Raw genomic sequence first — 20,781 nt, 5'->3', positions numbered from 1 at the left:
CTCGATGTGAGACAAAATATGTTAAAGTATTTTCTTTTATAACTACATGTTTAGAGCATTCATTCATCTTTTTCCAATGTGGGATACAAAACTTTCTTTTGTCTTCTAATTTTCTTCATTTTTTGTATAATATATATAAACAAAATCATTATTTGAATATATTATTGATAGATAAACATAAACAATTATTGAGACATGTGATTTGCATATAGATAATTATTTGTATAATAGTTATCATTAGATTTATACAATTTGTATAATAATTATTCTTTTAATGTGTATAATAGTACTTATTAGTTAACATATACATAATTTATAAACATAAGCAAATCGATAATGATAAAGAACTAATGAATAATAGTTCATGTAATAATATTTGTTGTTAAATTTTAATAATAATAATAATAATAAAATAGAAGATAGAGTACTAATATAGACAAAAGAATGATGAGAAATCTATCATATAGTTATAAATAAGGACTTTTATCCCACATTGAAAGAAAGAGTAACACATCTAAGAATGTGTAACTATAAAAGAAAATAATTCAATACACACTCTTCCAAATTAACAATAAATATTATTACATGAACTATTATTCCTTAGTTCTTTATCATTATTGATTTGCTTATGTTTATAAATTTTTGTATATGTTAACTAATAAATACTATTATACACATTAAAAGAATAATTATTATACAAATTGTATAAACCTAACGATAACTATAATACAAATAAATATTTTTCTATATACAAATCATATTTCTCAATAATTGTTTATTTTTATCTATCAAGAATATATTCAAATAATGATTTAGTTTATATATAATATACAAAAATGAAGAAAAGTAGAAGACAAAAGAAAATTTTGTATCCCACATTGGAAAAAGATGAATGAACAATCTAAATATGTAGTTATAAAAGAAAATAAAACATATTTTGTCTCGCATTGAAAGTGAAACATAAAACATTCAAGGATGTCTCTATCAATGAGAAAATCAAGAATCGTTTCATAGAATTCATAAGCCCAAAAAATAAAAAATAAAAATTTAAGTGAATCGCCGAACCGGCGCGGAACTGGCGGTTTTGAAATGTCGCCGGAATTGGTGGTGTTTGAACTGGAACCGCCGGAACCTTGGCGGGCCGGTTCAGGTTCATGCAAATCTTGAACTGTGAACCGCCGATTCCGAACCGAAACCGACGGTTTTTGAACCGTGTGCATGCCTATATGCATTGTTAGTTACTTTCTTTCATACACAATTACGTATAGTCATATTTATGTGCACCTATCAATCTATACATGTGAATATTTAGGGTAGATATCAAATCCAACCTAACTTTAAACAAATTCATTTGTAAATAATGATTATAAGCAATCTCACCGCAATTTTGAAGACGTTGATGACAATTCCAAGCTAAAGCCACTTAAGTACCCTAATTTGTGGACGGTACAAATATTTTTTTAAAAAAGTCCCAATTAGGCCTACTCTCAACGCAACAAAAACTTTCCGATTTTGATATATCAAGATAGAGTGGATTCAAAAAAATCAATGTCATTTTCCTATCAAAGTTGAATTGAATTGTGAGTAGTAGGTTTTGTTAATGAGTGCAGTTGTGATGTGGGGGGCATAGTACTTCTAAAACCATATTTCCTATCACATTGATAAATCCATCATGGTCCCTATATAACTCAACTATCGCATGCCCACCAATGATGTGTGTTCTAGTTAATTTTTCAATTTTAATTTATACAAGTACTAGTAATTTGCATGCTATTTATGTTATGTTTGCACCTAGCTTTATGCATGTATGTCATTGCTTGAGATAATTGATGAAGAAATAATAAAAAAGAATAATTCCATGTTGGTTAAAATAGATCTTATGAGCATAATTTGGAGTATATTTTTTTCTGTTGCTATGTATATAGGGTTGTGTTTAGAAATTTAGTTTCCCATTTTAACAAATTTTCTCTTTTGGGTTATTTGTGTTTCTAAAGTTAATTATTCCGATATTCTTTAAAAGAAAATCCCCACTTCTCTAAAATATGGAGTTTGGAATGATCCTATATAATTCCCGAGGGCTGAGGCAGAAATTTAGACTCTACATAAAATCAATCCTCCTTTACTCATCTTGATTTATTTCAAGTATACCATATCAGACTGTTTTATCTTTTTCAAGCAACTGATTAATTGAGAGTATATATTTCTCATTTACCTCTTAAAAAAACTAAATATACCATCCTAAAATGTAGTGAATTCTAAATAAAGTAAAGACTCTAATTTTGTGTGGTGAAGAGATACCTCTTCAAAATTGTTGAAGAAGATGTAATACTTTTTTAAATATCTTTATTGAAGATTGAATTGGAGTATAGAATGTTCTTGTGTTGGAGTTGGGATTTTGTCATCTTGAGTTTTTTAGATAAACTTATCTTAACTGGGTCCCTGTTTCAACAGTATAATAATAACTCTCCATATGCATCTGTATTTTGGGACCTCAGGAATTAATAATAAGATTCAACACCCAATTTTGGTGATGATACATTCAATTTTAGTAAACAATAGTAAAGGATATTTATATGTACATATTAGTAGTACTCATATTATCTATTGAAATTACTAGTAGTAGCTAGTTAGGCTAAAATTATTAGGGCTTTTACGAGTAGCTCATTCAAAGATCACCTGGCTGATAATTTATGAGCTTAAAAGAGCACTCAACTATTGAAGTCAAATTGTGAAATCAAATACTCCTACATTAGTGTTTATTAATTTATTAACCTTATTTCTTTTGCAACTGAAGTTTGCAAATCTTGAACAAGCGGCTTCGAGTAAAACTAGATTATCATAATTCATTACTATTGTCCTGAGATTCAGTACCTTGATTAATGTAAGATTTTAATATGACATCAACTTAACAATCAATATTTTTACTGTTCAAGTCTCATCAAACATTTCATTTTATGTATGAATAAACGTTGTACTAGCTAGCTAGAAGAGAAATTGTAATCCATGATTTAACATGTCATTATCTATATAAATCATATGTCAATTTTCACTTAATTGATACCAAAGTTTTCGATTATAACTTGTGTGTGTGTGTGTGTGTGTGTGATTTCTCACTATTATTACTGAAGATCAAGAGACACAACGCGAGAATAAGAAGAAGCCAAAGCTACTGGTTGGAGAGGTCAGTTTTATGTAAAAAAAAAAAGGTTCTTCTGAGATTGAAAGCGATGGAGAAAAATAGACTCCATGTAGATATATAGGTTTAGATGCCATTTTCATCATCACTAATATTATTGTTTTGTAGTGAAATAGGAGTATTTGTAATACAGAAAGCGTGTTACATCCAATTAATATATCTACGAAGCCCTATCCTTTCCCTACCACACAAGTCAAGAGGTGCAACTTGCCAGGTTAATTTCCGAAAAAATATAAATACTTGCTGATTATATAAGTCGAATAATTAAACAAGTAATTTTATCCAACTCTTTTCCAATAATAGTGAAATATACCAAGAAGGTCATATTCTATTCTATTTCATATTTTTATTCACCTACTAGTTTTTAAAGGTAACTAATTATTGTAAGATACAAATGAAGTCAACCCCTTATCCACATTTTTTTAAAAAGTGAGTATAAGTAATCCATTAATCAACCAAATCGAAGTGTACCATATGTAGAAGTCAAGATGGGTATGCTCGATGAAATACATAAATGGAATGATCAAATTGATGTCCCTACCAGTAGGGCTAAAGAATCAGACTCATATTTGAAAATATTTATTTTGCAATTAAAATAAATATATCAACATAAATACTCCATCGCCGTATTCGAGTATTAGTGAAATTGTTGTTTGCGTCCAAAATCAAATGGGCCGATATATTTTACCTTTATGCCTAATCTGATTTAAATAGTTTATCGGCCCATATATATATATATATATAGGGGAGTGATCAAGATATAACTAATCTTAAGTGTATAACTAGAGAACAAATCTCAGCCACACATCTTAATGGAACAAATATTATTTATTTTAATAATATAAAATAGGCCAAGGGTATTTTTGGAAATTACATTATCAAATTCAAATTTACGTGATTTCCTTTCTTTCTCCTTCCAAATCTGCGATCAAATCTCCTTCGATTTGGGGCGGCGCTGATGCAGGCACTGGCGACGTGGCAGAGTTGGGGCGGTTGGTTGTGATGGGCGTCGCATCGTGTTGATGTTGGTGGTGGTAGCCGTGATTTGGTGACAGCGGGAGCGGAGCTGCGTTGGTGCGCCACGGATTGTGTGCGGCGGTGATGTTAGTTGAGAGAAACTCCGTCCAAGGACACTGTTGTTGAGAGCGATACGGCAGCGGCTGCGGTGTGTTAGTGATGGATGATTTCTTGGGCTTGTGTTTTTTGGATGGCATTGTTGGAAGTAAGGTTTGTGGTATCAGAATGTGGTGATGAAAGGGGATGTATCATGTATGTATATTGGTAGGTGGCCCTTGGTCCCAAGCTTGATCAATTATTCATTTTATGAAATGTAAATTGTTTAGTTTGAAGAGATTTTCAAAAAATAAGAGTGGTGTGTTTTGTGAACAAGAGTGAAGCGTTTTGTGAACAAGAGTGAAGTAAAATCAGAATAAGAGTGATGTGTTTTGTGAACAAGAGTGAAGTAAAATCAGAATAAGAGTGATGTGTTTTTGAACAAGGGTGAAGCGTTTTCTGAACAAGAGTGAAGTAAAATCAGAATAAGAGTGATGTGTTTTGTGAACAAGAGTGAAGTAAAATCAGAATAAGAGTGATGTGTTTTGTGAACAAGAGTGAAGTAAAGTCAGAATAAGAGTGATGTGTTTTGTGAACAAGGGTGAAGCGTTTTCTGAACAAGAGTGAAGTAAAATCAGAATAAGAGTGATGTGTTTTGTGAACAAGAGTGGAGTGTTTTCTGAACAAGAGTGAAGTGTTTTGTGAACAAGAGTAAAGTAAAATCAGAATAAGAGTGATGTGTTTTGTGAACAAGAGTGAAGTAAAATCAGAATAAGAGTGATGTGTTTTGTGAACAAGAGTGAAGTAAAATCAGAATAAGAGTGATGTGTTTTGTGAACAAGAGTGAAGTAAATCAGAATAAGAGTGATGTGTTTTGTGAACAAGAGTGAAGTAAAATCAGAATAAGAGTGATGTGTTTTGTGAACAAGAGTGAAGTAAAATCAGAATAAGAGTGATGTGTTTTGTGAACAAGAGTGAAGCGTTTTCTGAACAAGAGTGAAGTAAAAGCAGAATAAGAGTGATGTGTTTTGTGAACAAGAGTGAAGTAAAATCAGAATAAGAGTGTTGTGTTTTGTGAACAAGAGTGAAGTGTTTTCTGAACAAGAGTGAAGTGTTTTCTGAACAAGAGTGAAGTAAAATCAGAATAAGAGTGATGTGTTTTGTGAACAAGAGTGAAGTGTTTTCTGAACAAGAGTGAAGTGTTTTGTGAACAAGAGTGAAGTAAAATCAGAATAAGAGTGATGTGTTTTGTGAACAAGAGTGAAACGTTTTCTAAACAAGAGTGAAGTAAAATTAGATTGATCAAACACCTTCTAGCATCAGCATTTACAAATTTCTCTCTGATCAAATAAATAATTAAGAATGAAAATTTAGCCGAATTAGAAGAGGATGAACTTCAATTACTATTATTACAAGAATTTCCGTAGCTCAATTCGCCGTATTTATAGCTGAAACCGATCGTCGCCTTTGCTCGGGCAAATTCTAGCTTTGATGAACAGAGCTCCGAATTCTTCAATAATTCTTGAATTCACATACAACATTCAGCAACCTAAGAGTAATTAAACTCAATTTCGAGCCGGAATTCCCATAGCGGATGATGATTCCGGCGAGCAGCGACTTGTCGATCACCGTCTTCAGCTTCACATTCTTCGGCCCGGTCAGCTTCTGCGCGCGCTTCGCGACCTCCGCCAGATGCTGCGGCTCCAGCTCCACCACCGACGCCACTGTCGCCACCTCCGTCTCCGACAGCCGGTTCGCGATCAGCTCGAACTCCGCCGCGATCTCCTTGATCAGATCCACTCGCTTCATGTCCGTGAAGTTAACCTTCAAATGAAGTAAAAATTTACATAATCTAATTTTTTTGTGCAATGACAATAATACCCCTGACTTGTTATTATGGAGTAAATTTGTGATTGAGGGAGCTAATATCTCATTAAATTCGAAAATTAATATTAGCCCTTGATTTTTTTGATCTTGTGGCTATTATTTGTTCTCTAGTTATATGGTTAAGAGGTGTTTGCCATAGATCACTACTATATATATATATATATATATATATATATATATATATATATATATATATATAGGGAGATGATCAAAATAAGTATGTGTTTAAATCCAGAAATGCAGACCAAATCTCAGCCCTAGGATTAGATGATCTAATGGTCAATAATTAACCAAAAACACGGAAGGTCATAATTAAGCAATTTTAGGTCATATTATAATATTTGGATTTAATGTCATACTAAGATCGTTTTAGGTCATGCTTTGTTAGCATGACCTACAAATTACCTAATTATGACCTAAAAGTGCCCTAATTATGATATTGTTCTGCGTTTCTGTATTTAAATCCAGTTTTGCATAGATCAAAACCCTATATATATATATATATATATATATATATATATATATATATATATATATAGGGAGATGATCAAAATAAGTATGTGTTTAAATCCAGAAATGCAGACCAAATCTTGGCCCTAGGATTAGATGATCTAATGGTCAATAATTAACCAAAAACACGGAAGGTCATAATTAAGCAATTTTAGGTCATATTATAATATTTGGATTTAATGTCATACTAAGATCGTTTTAGGTCATGCTTTGTTAGCATGACCTACAAATTACCTAATTATGACCTAAAAGTGCCCTAATTATGATATTGTTCTGCGTTTCTGTATTTAAATCCAGTTTTGCATAGATCAAAACCCTATATATATATATATATATATATATGGGGCTGATTTTACGGCATTTAGATCCAAATAGAATTAAAAAACACGTAAAATTATATTGTGGCCACCATGAAAAATTGCCACAACAACAAAAAAGTTTGTGATTTTAATTTAATTTTTTGAAGTTAATAGGAAAAATCGGCAAGTTCCACAAATATGTGATGTTAGCGGCTAAAGTTAAATATACACGTAATGAACCACGCAAGATTAAATTGGCACTTGAGATTTGAGAATGTTGTTTGGCTGGAAAGCCCGTCGTGGGAAAATTACACAATAAAAGTGATGATTTAATCGACTACTTATTTTTGATATGCACAGGAAAAATGGAAATTTTATCAATGAAATTATGAAATATCTTCCCAAAATAAAATTTCAAATATTTTGCAAACTAGTAGTAGTAGTAGTAGTAGTATTTGCCATGCTTTAGGTAGAACAGTGGATTAGCTTATTCTGAGAAACTGTTAGTTACTTCACCTGCTGAACTGAACATACTTCACAAATGGAATAGCTTGATTATCTGTGTTTCCAATTTGATTTGGCGTAGATGTTTAGATTAGAATGAAACAAAATCATTAGCACACCAATAAATGAACAAAATTAGTGGGAATGCAATAATTTCTTCACTACAATACGAAAAGCACTGGGAATGGAATGAGACAAGAAAAAGACACAAACTAATATGACTTCATGATTTGATTCATCAATTAAAAAGCAAGCAAGCAAGCAAGCAAAGTTTTTTTCTGTGATATTTCTTCTCGATTTGCAAACTTATGGCTCCCACAAACCTTAAACAACGCCCACATAAATCAAAACACTAACACCCAACCCTTTTTTCACGACTGAAATTAATCTTCCCTCTCTATGAGATGCAGTTGGTAGTTCAACTGATCACGAAGCAACCATTTCCCCTTTCTCAAAATGGCCTTTTAGGATAAATCTGCAACCACAATTGTGGAGGGCCCATTTCTTTTCTATTTTTTTCTGGGGTTTCAATTCAGAAACAAAATGCAATCAGGGAGTTCAGGTGAAGCTCGATCGGGTGTTGGAGCAGCAGATACTCGAGGAAAACACAGGATATCTGCTGAATTGAAGAGACTAGAACAAGAAATTCGTTTCTTGGAGGTAACTTTCGGTTGACTTCCTTCATTTTAGCTTTTTAATTCACTTTTTTTTTGTGAATTTGTGTTATAATGGTGTAAAGGTGAAATCTTGATGCCAATGGTGCATTAGGATTGAACTTTTGTTTTGGTTGGTCTTTGCTTCTTGTAAGGTTGTGAAATTATTGGGTACAGAGAACGAACAGCTGCCTAATTGATTGGACAGTAGATTTTTCGTTGTGCAGATGTCTTTTTTGTTGCTTATCTGCAAATTGGGGCCACCGTAGTTTGTTGAACTTGGTTAAATTAATTTCTCCCCAGCTGGTAATTTTCAGCAAAAGGAAAGCTGTGGAATGTGAAATTTGTCTTGTAATTCTTTGCAGTTCAGTTAGTTAATACACTGGTATTTTTGACCTTGAGAAGCTTATTGGCTTTGAATTCTGTGTGTAAACACATACTGGTATTGGCCTCAGTGTGTGTGTGTGTGTTTGGAGGAATAACTTCCATTAGTTCTGTGGAATGTGAAATGAGTCTTGTAGTTCTTTACGGTTTGGATAGCTAAATAGACTGATAATCTTGACCTTAGAGAAGCTTACTGGCTTTGAATTCTTTATGTAAAACGCCCATTGGTATCAGCCTCACTCCTCGTTGTGAGTGTGTTTAGAGGAATAACTTCCATTAGTTCTGCATAAAGATATGCGATGTTAGAGATTTGCTTTATGTTTTGATGATCATAAGATGGATGGGCGTTGTCTAGAGATCTCAATAATTTTGCTCGGGCTAGATACTAGGAAAGTACTTTTTCAATCTCCTTTTTGTGAATTGGAATTTGTTTATTTGATGTGTTTGGTATTGTTGTTGAGATTTGGTATTAGAAATTGAGGTATTGTGCTGACAAGGTTTTGATATATCGTTTTTAGAGTCCACATGTTTGTTAATTAGCTCTTCACTTTTCCAAAACCAATATATCCTATGCAACATAACAAGGAGTTGTTCTGCACTGGATATGATACATGTTCGACGCCTACGGTTGAACTATGAAATAGTAACATGTGATATGTTTACAGTAGCTTATATCTATGCAAGTTTTTATCGATTTTTGTTCTGATATGTTTTCACTAATACTAAAACTCTCTTGTTTGGTTTAGTGGTAGGTTGTGAAATTCTTATGTTGCTAGATCCTATAAGTCCTAATGCAATGGCTTGTTCGATGCTGCATTTATTTCGCTTGTATACACATGTGTGCCAAATTACTGGATGTCGCTCGCTTTTTTCCCTCGCAGCACAAAATACCAGAAACTAGCCACGGCATCTTTAAAATAGAGGAACATTTGAAATCTATTATATATAAAAGAGTAAAGGTCCTTTTTGGTCCTAAACATATGGCGTTTTTTTTTTTATTTTGGTCCAAAACATTATCTTTTGAATTATTCGGTCCCTCACATTTGAAATCGGATCACATTTAGTCCGAAATGGACGGAACTGTTAAAATTTAACGGTCAACAAAAACCGCGACGACGGAGACGATCACAATGTCGACAATCGCTCCGGCGGAGAGCTTCTTCTTCTTCGGATTAGCGTTTCCGCACAAATTGAGAGGCTTGCCGCAGAGCGAATTGCCGAGGAAGGAGGATTTAGGGTTTTTCGAAAGGGAATTGGGGATTGAGCCGATTAGGTTATTGCTGGTAACATCGAATTGAACTAGGGCGGGCAGATCTAGGGCGGGGATCGGGCCGGAGAAGCGGTTTTTATGCAAATAGAGAGTTCCTAACCGGGTCAAATTGGCGAAACCCGGCGAAATCGGGCCGGATAAGTTGTTCTCCGCTAGATTGAACCGCACCAGCGAGGTGGGGGAGAAGAGGGTTTGGGGAAGCTCGCTGGTGAAGAAATTGTGCTGCAGGTAGAGATTGCGGAGGGAGGTGAAGAGGTCGGGCGGGAGGGGGCCGGAGAGGGCGTTGTAGCGGAGGCTGAGAGTCTGCAGATTGGTCATGTTGGAGAAGGATTTGGGGGGAGCTCGCTGGAGAGGCCCATTTCGGGGAAGTGGAGCTCGACGGCGAAGGAGTTGTCGGAGGAGCAGTTGACGCCGGGCCAGGCGCAGGGGGTGGGGCTGGAGAGGTTCCAGAGGAGGGCGGTGCGGTCGGAGGCGATGTTAAATTTTAACAGTTCCGTCCATTTCGGAGTAAATGTGATCCGATTTCAAATGTGAGGGATCGAATAATTCAAAAGATAATGTTTTGGACCAAAATCAAAAAATCGCCATATGTTTAGGACCTAAAAGGACCTAATCTGTATGGCAATAGATTGACGTCTTTGTGCAAGGGAACCGTGGAATACAAGATTCCGAGGTTAAGTAGTTAGAGATTTTGTGCTTCATAAGAAAATTAAAGACTTAAGTAAAAAACATTAGGATATTATTGAATAATCAAATGGTATTTAGAAATGCATACTGCCGGAGTGACTTGGGTACTTTCTTTTCATTATTCGTGATTAGGCTGCATTTTTGGTTGTATGAAGTACTGTATATTTCAAAAGTAAGTATCCCATGACTGAGAATTGTTGTACAGGAAGAATTGGAGCAACTTGAAAAAACGGAGAACGCCTCAGCAGCTTGCAAAGAGTAAGCAGATGATACTAGATTACACCTTCGTTTTCTTATGCTCATGTCTCTAACAAGAAACATATCTGGCCAGGATGCTTATCAATATAGAAACAAGACCAGATCCTTTGCTCCCAGAGTAAGAAGTGTGGTTGCTTCTTTCCCTTGGATGCTCCAATCGACTACTCTTGTTGAGCTTGTTTCTTGTCTGTGTTTTTCGTTTCAGGACCACAGGCCCAGTAAATTCGATCTGGGACAGATGGTTTGAAGGCCCCCCAGAGTCTTCAGGCTGCAGATGCTGGATACTATGATATACATTGCCACGAAATCGAGTTCCAAGCATCATCTTCGTCTTATACCAACATCAGACCGTTTGTTCGATGCACAGCAATATAGTGCCCAGAAAATAGCCATGCCTTCCAGGTTCCAACTGTGTATTAAACAGACAATGATGCAAATTTTCAACCCCAATTCATTTGCCAAAGTTTATTTGATCGAATGTTAGCCTCACTGTGTGCTTTTTTGCTGTTTATTTTATTCTGCATGTCCAATTTATCTTGCTGTCTATACTCTATCCCTTAGCGCAAGCTTCCTTTAACTAATTATCAAATTAAGTGAATTAATTTGAAAAAGGTGAAAGCCTAACTTAGGAAAAAGTAGAGAGAAAAGTTTTTCCGATTTTAGTAATGGATCATCTTATTTGACACAAACCAAAAGAGAAGGTATCTTCAGTGGGATGGATGTAGCATCAAATTAAGTACAACTACTAAGTTTGAGTCTATTAAATTGCTAAGACAGCAATAAATCAATAAGAATATTACAGAATATCAAAATTTATAAGAAGACTATTTTTTTAGTAATAATTAGGGAGTATTATATTGAGGGGACAGAATTTTGCGTTGAGATATTGTATTCAATGCTAAGTACACGCGCGTAAGTGAGGAATAAGTAAGCGTGTTTCATTAATGGTTTATTTCAGTTTCCACAATCACGCGTAATGTGGCGTGTTGAATTTCTCCGCATCTTAGAATTATAGTACTAACCTTGCTATCAAACCTTTTCTTTTTTATTTTCACGTTTTCTTATTGTGCATTTAAATTGGTTATGGAGTAAATATAACGTATAGTACAAAATATTTTATTTTCACCAAACTCGGTTTCCCCGTTAAATTACACATACTAAAATTTGAAATTATATTAAGTTATATAATAAAAAACATAAAACTAAAATTTGAAATTATATTAAGTCACATAATAAAAAACGTAAAAATAAAATTTTCAATAATTAATGCGTTATCATGTGGACATAAACTAAAATAAATTATGTTTATTAATATCAAACAATTGGTCATAACTTACAACACTTTGGGAATGAGCTAAACTGGTTTAACAAATAAAGATAAATTTTAATTTCTACTACTATTATACTCCTATTTACTTACTCACATAAGGAATATTGTAAATGGATTTGACTATTAGTTTTAACTATTACAATGTGTTGTATATTATACTAAGGTAAAGTAATATGAGTAAAATACATGAATAATTGTCATTTAAATGACGAAGTTTGGTCAAATACTGGCATGTTCCACAAACTTTGGAATTGAATATTAAATCACAATCATATTTTTTTTGTGTATGGATGAGACAATTGAGATAAATTGGAAATTTGTAATCTAATATTCCAATTTCAAAATTCATAGAACAAACCAAAATTTGACCAAAGTTCACGATTTAATATTAACCCAAAAATATATGCACAATATTGATTTTATACTGCTAAGTGTCTATTGTGATATATGTACCTCATTCATTTACTCCTATTCAATGTATTTGAAATATATAAATGTAATAAAATGCCCTTCATGACATTTTAGTCCAAAAAATGTTGAGAAAAGGTCAATATTATTTGAAATGTGCAAAGTATAGAGTTTAAGGATTTGTTATGGTATTTTTTCCAAGGATCACGAACATTCAAACAACTGAGTTCAAAATGATAATTTATATAATTCACTCTTTTTAATATGATATCTTATACTTTGATAATAACATATCTATGACGTTGTTCATTAAAATAGAAGTCCAGAATTCAATCTGAATTTCTATACAAATGTATACGATTGTTATTGACATTCACATTCTGTTCAATATTAAAAGAATCCAATTCATTGAGTATTGATATAGTATCAATATATATTGAAAACATGTGACATTTTTTTTCATTTTTGTAATCAAATTGACATGATCTATACATTACACATATGCGATCCACTAACACATTCTTCTTATAAAATCGTATTAACAAATCAAAAGTTTCTTTGAAATTGAGAGAGATTTTCCAACCCTTTTCACTCTAGTCGCAGACAAAAAATCTCCAACAATATTTTGGCACCCCCGGCCTAGTTAATGTAAAAAAAATCTATTAAATAGTAGAGTATAGAAAGAAAAATACTTTAGTCTTGGTAAAATACTTTATAATATACTACTCCATATTGGAATAATAACAAAATTAAACTTGACTATTTGGATGCCTGGTCAGCAGAGCCAATGAAGCAAAACCGCGTTGACAGGCAAGCACTCTTGTGTCGTTTTGATGTTGTAAATTGTAGAGTCATTAATTTTTTCTATTTTTTGGAATAAACAGGTTTATCACAGTTCCCGAAGCTCAAAGCTGTTTATATTAATTTTTAATTTGGCTCTTAACCCAAAGTTTGGTTGTGAGAGAGTATAGCCGTATAGGTGTTTAGTTGGAATGTTTAATGTGATGGCATCAAATAGAGTATTTATACACAAGTCTAGCTGTTTATGTAATGTCTTTTACATAAATTAATCCACCGAAATAGTTTAATTTTCATTTACTACTTCTACTTTCTTTTAAAATGTTTTAAAAAATAAGTAAAGTTAATGTGTATTAAACGAGAGTGATGATGCTTTAGTTATTTCTCATAATTTATAGTATTAACTTTTTAAATCTCTTTTTACAAGAATCAAAATAATAATATAATAATACCTAAAATGAATATGGCAATATATATTATCATCTCTATATTACTATACAGATCAATACATAAAATATGTGACCATAATAGATAAAAATATTTTAACAATTTATAAATACTTACAAATCCGATTTGCACTATTGTACGTTGAGTGTCAAATTTGAAAAGAAAATAAAAATAATTAAATTCAATCTAATTATCAATTTGATGCTGAAATACTTATAGTATGGTGTAAATCCTGTTTCATTTGTCGTTATATCATAAAAAGAAATTTAGACATACTACAATTTTTTCTATACTGACAAGCTTAGACCGGCTAGCTTTCTTAAAATATACTCATTTTCCTTATCTATTTATCTTCCTCTATGTACATATTAACATATTTTAAATTACAAAAGAGGACACGCTTCCTACATCCGGTTAGCATGTTTAATTTTAGCCATAATATTTGCAATAAGGCAATTCTAAGCTCAAACTCAAAATTAGTCATAATTTATTTTACTATATTTTATCTTTTGTTCTTTGAATATTCATAATTGCAATGTTTTTAGAATAATATTAGCACTATACAATTTCCACTGCACGTAATTAGATCTATTTTTAATGGAATCCAACAAAAGATAAAAAAAAACAAAATCTAGAGCGCCGCTTACATGTGGGGCACGTGCGACACAGAAGGCAAATCCCCCCTCGTGCAAGAAGCCCAGCGGCCATTGATTTTTGGAAAACGCTTTCCAATTTATATTAGTAATATTTTATTTTCCCCCACTTCTAATTCATTCCAATGTGATCTATTTTGAACTATCATTGTTCCCCAACAATCAGCTGTAAAAACAAAATAAATAGTACACAAAAAATTTCAAGAAAATTACTTCCTCCGTCTATGAAATATTATCCAAGTTTGACTTGATACGAGTTTTAAGAAATGTGAAGAAAAGTGAGTTGAAAAAATTAGTGGAATATATTATCCCACATTTATATATTATTTTTATAATAGAATGTGAGTGTAATGAGTTTATTAAGAGTGAGGTCCATTTACCAAAAATTAAAAAAAAAAAAGTAAAGTGGACAACATTTTGCGGACGGAAGAAGTATAATTTTTTTTATAGTACTAGTAATTAGTTCACTCACTCTATCTTCTACTAGAAATGTTATTTGCTTTCCGCACTAGTTCTGATTGAATTAGATGAGTATATTATGAATAGATTGAGTGGAAAGTGAATCTCAATTTTATAAAAAAGTTATCATTGCCAAAATGTGAGCGTGAAAGAAACTGATGAAGTGGTGCACCTTCGCATAGCAAAATAGGAGTAACTAAATTTTTTTAAAAAATGGGGTTGGAAAAATTCTTCAAAATGTGAATAATTCAAAAAAAAAAATCAATATGAACATAGAAAATAGGTAAGAGAAAATCCAAAGCACCATGTTTGAAAGGTCAAAACATGAGCTGGCTGACCAGTAGAGTAATAGAAAGTGAGTGAGGCACAAGATGCTACTTTTGACCTTTTTCATCAAGCATGTATTTTATTTATTCATTGTCATTTTGTCAATTGTTTCATTACATTTATATATATATATTAACCGAAATTAATTAGTTCGATAAAAAATTAACAGTGTCATATTACGTACTTACATGTAGGGATAATTAATTCTGATCGTCAATGTTTTATCATAAGATATGGAAGAAATAATGTTAAAAAAATATTTTAGATATGATATATGGAGTATAAATTATCGCTTATAGCCTTAGAGAGGTGTATTAATATGACATCACTCTTTATTGTAACATCATACCACCAATTTAGACTGTTAGATCTGAAGATTGTGTGATTCTCAAGCTACCACGTGGCAGCCTATTTTAATTAAACTGGAAGATAAAAAAACGCTGAAGGGCAAAATCGATATCCTCAATTTTCAGTCTTTTACCAAATTGCAGTCTTACTCTATGAATATTGCAGTATTACTCTATGACTGTTGCAGTGTTACATGTGCATAATTCGTAATACTAGTTTTTTATCTTACCAGATTGCAGTGTTAATCTATGAATATTGTTGTATTACTAAGTAATATTTGCAGTTTACATATTACCAAATCCGCTTCTGATTTAAATTTTTAGGAATTGACTAAAATACCCACGCCTGCAATATTCAACACATAATACTGCAATCCGAACTCCATTTCATCAATTCAATCATAGGCGCCCATCTTATAGATCTAAGGGCTAGGATTAGTGGTATATTGTCACTCTAAATATGCATGGTGACACCCTAATGCTCCCATAGCTTTATAATATTAGCACTTTAAATTTTTAAAAAGTTTAAATTGAACCAAACTGAACCAGATTTGAAGTTTTAGTTTGTGAATAGTGTGTGCATTTTGTGTCTAGTGTGTGTATTTTGTGTACACAAGCAGTTAAATAATGCATAATACTTGATAAATAATGTATAATACTTGATACATAATGTACACAATCAATCAAATAATGCACAAAGGAATATTACACGAAACCCATTCACCCATGTACACAAGCAGTCAAATAATGCATAATACTTGATAAATAATGTATAATACTTTATACATAATGTACACAAGTAATAAAATAATGCACAAATGAATATTACACGAAACCCATTCACCCATGTACACAAGCAGTCAAATATTGCACAAAGGAATAATAATTGATTAAACCGACTAATCTAGCTTAACCAAAAATCATAATGCACGCCACTGCTTACATTAATGTACAACTACTCCAGGAATTCTAAATGCAAATGCAATAGATTGCTCACCTGCACCCTGGATTGGTTGAGTTCTTGATGGTCTACCTCTTTTCGTCATAATAGATCTGTGAGACGAACGAAAAATCAACAAAAATGTAAAATTTCCTCTACATAATCGCCCAATACATATACAGTAAATAATTACACATTCAATAATAGACAGAACCCTAACCAAAATGAAAACGCTTTTATGATTACAGAAAATCGCGTCCAAAGCGAGTTTGAAAACAATAATTTTTTTGGGGAAAAATTAGTGAATCGACGAGTAGGTGGTGTGGTAGGCGGTGAATATCGGCGATTAACGGTGGGTATTCAGACGAATATTAACCCTTTTCAACCCTACCTTTTCGTCGCCTTCAACTAGATGGTCGCGCACTACGGGAGTGAGGTTTGGACGGTGAAACGGACGAAAATCGACTCTCCATGTAGATTTCTGGTTGCTTCCAGTGGCGGCTAGGGTTTGGAAAGTGGGGGGAATTTGGGGAGACGATTTGCAGTGATGGATTGAGGGTGAGACGTTTGGAGTGAGGGAGAGTGAGTAGATGGAAGGTCGTAGCAAAATCCCGCTTAATTTCCGCTCCTTTCGTTTTGAGCGGTTTTTTATTCACTGTTGTTTTATTATTTTACCTATATAATGCACAGATTATGCCTAATAATGTAACACGGGATCATTTATCAAGTTTTCATCCGATCCGTCCATTCATCTAATTTAATGATTCACATTAAATAGGAACTTAAATTTAAGGAAGCAAAAGAACCTTAGCAATCACCTATATATATTATCTATGCCACATATTTATGTTGACTTCTTGCTGCACACTAATTATGTGTCGCCGTCGATGTGTTTTGGTGTTTGATATAGTAATAGTCTCTTTTAGAGAGCAACCTAGCATTAGAGTTATTTAAAGTAGATAACTGTAAATTCCAGTATTAGTGTAAATTAACATATCTTTTGTTTGGCCCCTACCTATGAATATAATGATAAATATTACTACTTGGAGTCGTGTTCTAATTGACGGACCCTTTTCAATTTAAACTTTAAAGTGTAAGTGCATTAGTTTTCGTTGGTCACGAAGGAGTTGACGTGGGTATGTGTGGTAGATTAATGCACTATTACACATATTGACCTACTCAAATCAAGACCCCTATTTATTTATTTTATGTTTTTGACTCTTCAATATAATTATATTTTTGTAAAGTTTAATGAAAATGGGATGTATTTTCAAGTTCCTTTCTTGTCCCCTTCTGCCTCCCCCCCTCTACATAAGCCCCAGCAAGGAATGAGCTATTCTAACCATCCTCTCTCTCTCTCTCTCTCTCTCTCAGCATAAACCTGATGGCCATGGGAGACACACTGAACAGAGACCAGATAGTCGAGTTCCAAGAGGCCTTTAGCCTATTTGACAAAGATGGAGATGGTAATTGACTAATATCATCTATCATCATTTGAGTTCTTGGAACATAATTTCTAATTTAATTGCATGTTTCTTATCCATGTAACAAAAATGCAGGTTGCATTACTATTGAAGAATTGGCGACTGTAATAAGGTCTTTGGATCAAAACCCAACTGAGGAAGAACTCCAAGACATGATCAACGAGATCGATTCCAATGGAAACGGCACCATTGAGTTTTCTGAATTCTTGAATCTCATGGCCAACAAAATGAAGGTAAACTAATTCACTTCTCCTAACTTTTGTTTTTGTCATTAATTTGATTTATTTAAGTAGGATTTTTCGATTTTAACAGGAAACTGATGCAGAGGAAGAGCTCAAAGAAGCTTTCAAAGTGTTTGACAAGGATCAAAATGGCTACATCTCAGCTGAAGAGGTATACTATATGTCGAAATTTATATAACAACTTAATCTTGCTATCAGTTTCTTAATAAATTCACTTGCAAATTTATGTATGTGTGTGTGTGCGTGTGTTTTCGATGATAACCACGTTTGCTCATCATCCGTTGTAGTACTTGATAAGTACCATATAATCTACAGTGTTTTTATTTGTTTTCACTAGATTCGTTGATATCATACATGGTCTCTTCCATTGTCAAGGGCAAAAAAGGCATTTACAAAATTTAATTTCAACTATGTTTTCCGAAAATAAACAAAATTAGTACTACCCGTTATTATATTCTCTGAGTTACACGGTGTTGAAGAATTATATAATAGGGTTGTGGACACAAATCTCCAATACAGTGAACTAAATCAAGCAATTGCACACTTAGCTCAATTTTTGAATTTCACTTTTTTGAAGTATTATTTCCTTAAATCACCCAGATTTTAATTAGTATTTTGTGATTAATTAATCGGATTTCGTCCAGCTTCGACACGTGATGATCAGCCTAGGGGAAAAATTAACAGATGAAGAGCTTGAGCAGATGATAAGGGAGGCTGATTTGGATGGAGATGGACAAGTTAACTACGATGAATTTGTGAAGATGATGCTGGCTATTGGATAGAAGACGAAGAAGAAGACGAACATTGCTTCATACTATTTGTTAATCTCATCCATGTTTAGTTAGTCTTTGCTTCAATTGTCTAATTAAGTTTAAGCACTTAAGCTCATGTTAATTACAAGTAAGTAGGCTTGGTTAAGTTAATCCTTATAACGAAAAGAAGGAATGAAAACATCCCAACATTTAATTGTGATAAAATATACTTCTATACATTTAAGTTTTTCAGTCTGTATCGATTCTGTATAATTTATTGCTTCTTTATACTAGTATTATGTATAAAGAGTACTTTTATTGGTTCCTTATATTTAACATGTATAAAGAGTATTTGTGTGCAATATACTTAATTGATTTTTCTGAGTATACCTTTGTTGCTTGCAAAGGTTTATACAATCATCTTTATTGAATTGGTCTGTATATTTTAGAATCTTTGTTTTCTTTCTTTTCTTATAAGCTTTCTTTGCCACTGCATAAACATAGTATGAAGCGCAGTCTAAAAATAAGGTGTAATCCAAAAATAAAGTCTCAAGACAGAGTACTTTTCCCTTTTCCTTCCACATAAGGTGAAAAATCTGCATAACTAGAACTTGGTGAGAGCTTACATTAGATATGATTGTTGGTTACGAGTTTGCAATAAATCATACCTTGTCAAGTTATGAGACAAAGAGATGATATGATGATTTAGTATCATTGACACATTTAGTGATTATTGAGGAAGTGAATAACATATGATAATATACAGAGTGATGAAGCAGAAAGTGGTTGAGGCGGCCTGCCACTGCTAGCCCGGGCACATGAATCCGTCCGGAGGACTCTCCCGATTCGTTGCCAAGCTCCGCACCTGCCAACAAACCAACGACGAGGTTACAATGGTAAAATCAACACTCAATCCAAAACCGAAACAGCATCAAAATTTATAGATAGAACATCTAAAAAAATTATATCCATCATTTCTTTCCAAGAGTATCCATAGTCTTTAGCTCTTCATTAGCAGGGTAACTGTAACAACCCCAATTTGCATCCAGAATGAAAAATACCTAAGCATCTCAATCTCATTGGTGACAATAATATCAATAAATACACTGGGCATCAGAGTGTGCTGAACATCTCAAAAAGCAAAACATCAATGTAAAATACAGAGAAATCAAATAAACAGAATCACTTCATTACAGATTTTTAATCTTAGACCATATTAGTAAGTTCATATCACCATTCTCACCCTAAATTTTCATTTACTTTGATTTATGGTGCGGATTATGCTTGCGGTCTTGTAATGTAAATCCAAAGGATTAATTATAGTATTTTCTAATTTTTAACTATAATGTTTTGAAATCTATCATTATCTTTGTAAAATATTTAATTTATATACAATCTTTTAAACTTTGATCAAATCTATTACTCACTCCGTCCACCAATTTAACTGGCACGAGTTTTAATAAATGCAATACAAAATAAGTAGAAAAGTTAGTAGAAGTGGGGTCCTACTTTTATATATTAGTTTTATGGTGAAATGTGAGTGGAATAAAGATAAAGGAATGTGACGTCCAATATCAAAAGTAGAAAAAAAGCAAATGGGACATTTGTTGGTGGACAAACGAAAATGACAAAATAAACAATTATTGGTGAACGGAGAGAGATATAATACAATTTCATATTGGTGATATAGCATACCTTAAGATTATGTGTATAGTAAGAGAAAAAATTATGCCTACCTTCTTTCACATAGTCATGTCATCAATATGATAGCCTTGTTGGAGCAGCTATGATTCTATGAAATTTTGATATCTCTATTAATTGTCGCTCCATAGTGCAGTGGTACGGGACTACTCCAGAATTTCGAGTATGTTGTGGTCCGTCATGTGAACGAAG

At 33.0% G+C, this 20,781-nt stretch overlaps 2 protein-coding genes across 2 annotated transcripts; both read left to right on the top strand.

Moving 5' to 3' along the window:
• Positions 1 to 7,631: 7,631 nt before the first annotated feature.
• LOC121809934 (guanine nucleotide-binding protein subunit gamma 2-like) lies at positions 7,632 to 11,235 on the top strand. Its single transcript, XM_042210783.1, has 4 exons — positions 7,632 to 8,109; positions 10,649 to 10,701; positions 10,775 to 10,819; positions 10,907 to 11,235. Exons 1-4 carry the CDS (start codon positions 7,993 to 7,995, stop codon positions 10,989 to 10,991), a joined length of 300 nt encoding a protein of 99 aa, XP_042066717.1. The 5' UTR covers positions 7,632 to 7,992; the 3' UTR covers positions 10,992 to 11,235.
• Positions 11,236 to 17,754: 6,519 nt separating this feature from the next.
• Positions 17,755 to 19,237, top strand: LOC121806699 (calmodulin-like protein 11). Its single transcript, XM_042206822.1, has 4 exons — positions 17,755 to 17,876; positions 17,970 to 18,127; positions 18,207 to 18,287; positions 18,781 to 19,237. The coding sequence occupies exons 1-4, from the start codon at positions 17,795 to 17,797 to the stop codon at positions 18,916 to 18,918; spliced, it is 459 nt and encodes a 152-aa protein (XP_042062756.1). The 5' UTR covers positions 17,755 to 17,794; the 3' UTR covers positions 18,919 to 19,237.
• The last annotated feature ends 1,544 nt before the right edge of the window (positions 19,238 to 20,781 follow it).

Source organism: Salvia splendens, chromosome 6 (assembly GCF_004379255.2).
Source record: "Salvia splendens isolate huo1 chromosome 6, SspV2, whole genome shotgun sequence".
Lineage (NCBI taxonomy): Eukaryota > Viridiplantae > Streptophyta > Magnoliopsida > Lamiales > Lamiaceae > Salvia > Salvia splendens.
This window is presented reverse-complemented; position numbering and strand designations above follow the sequence as displayed.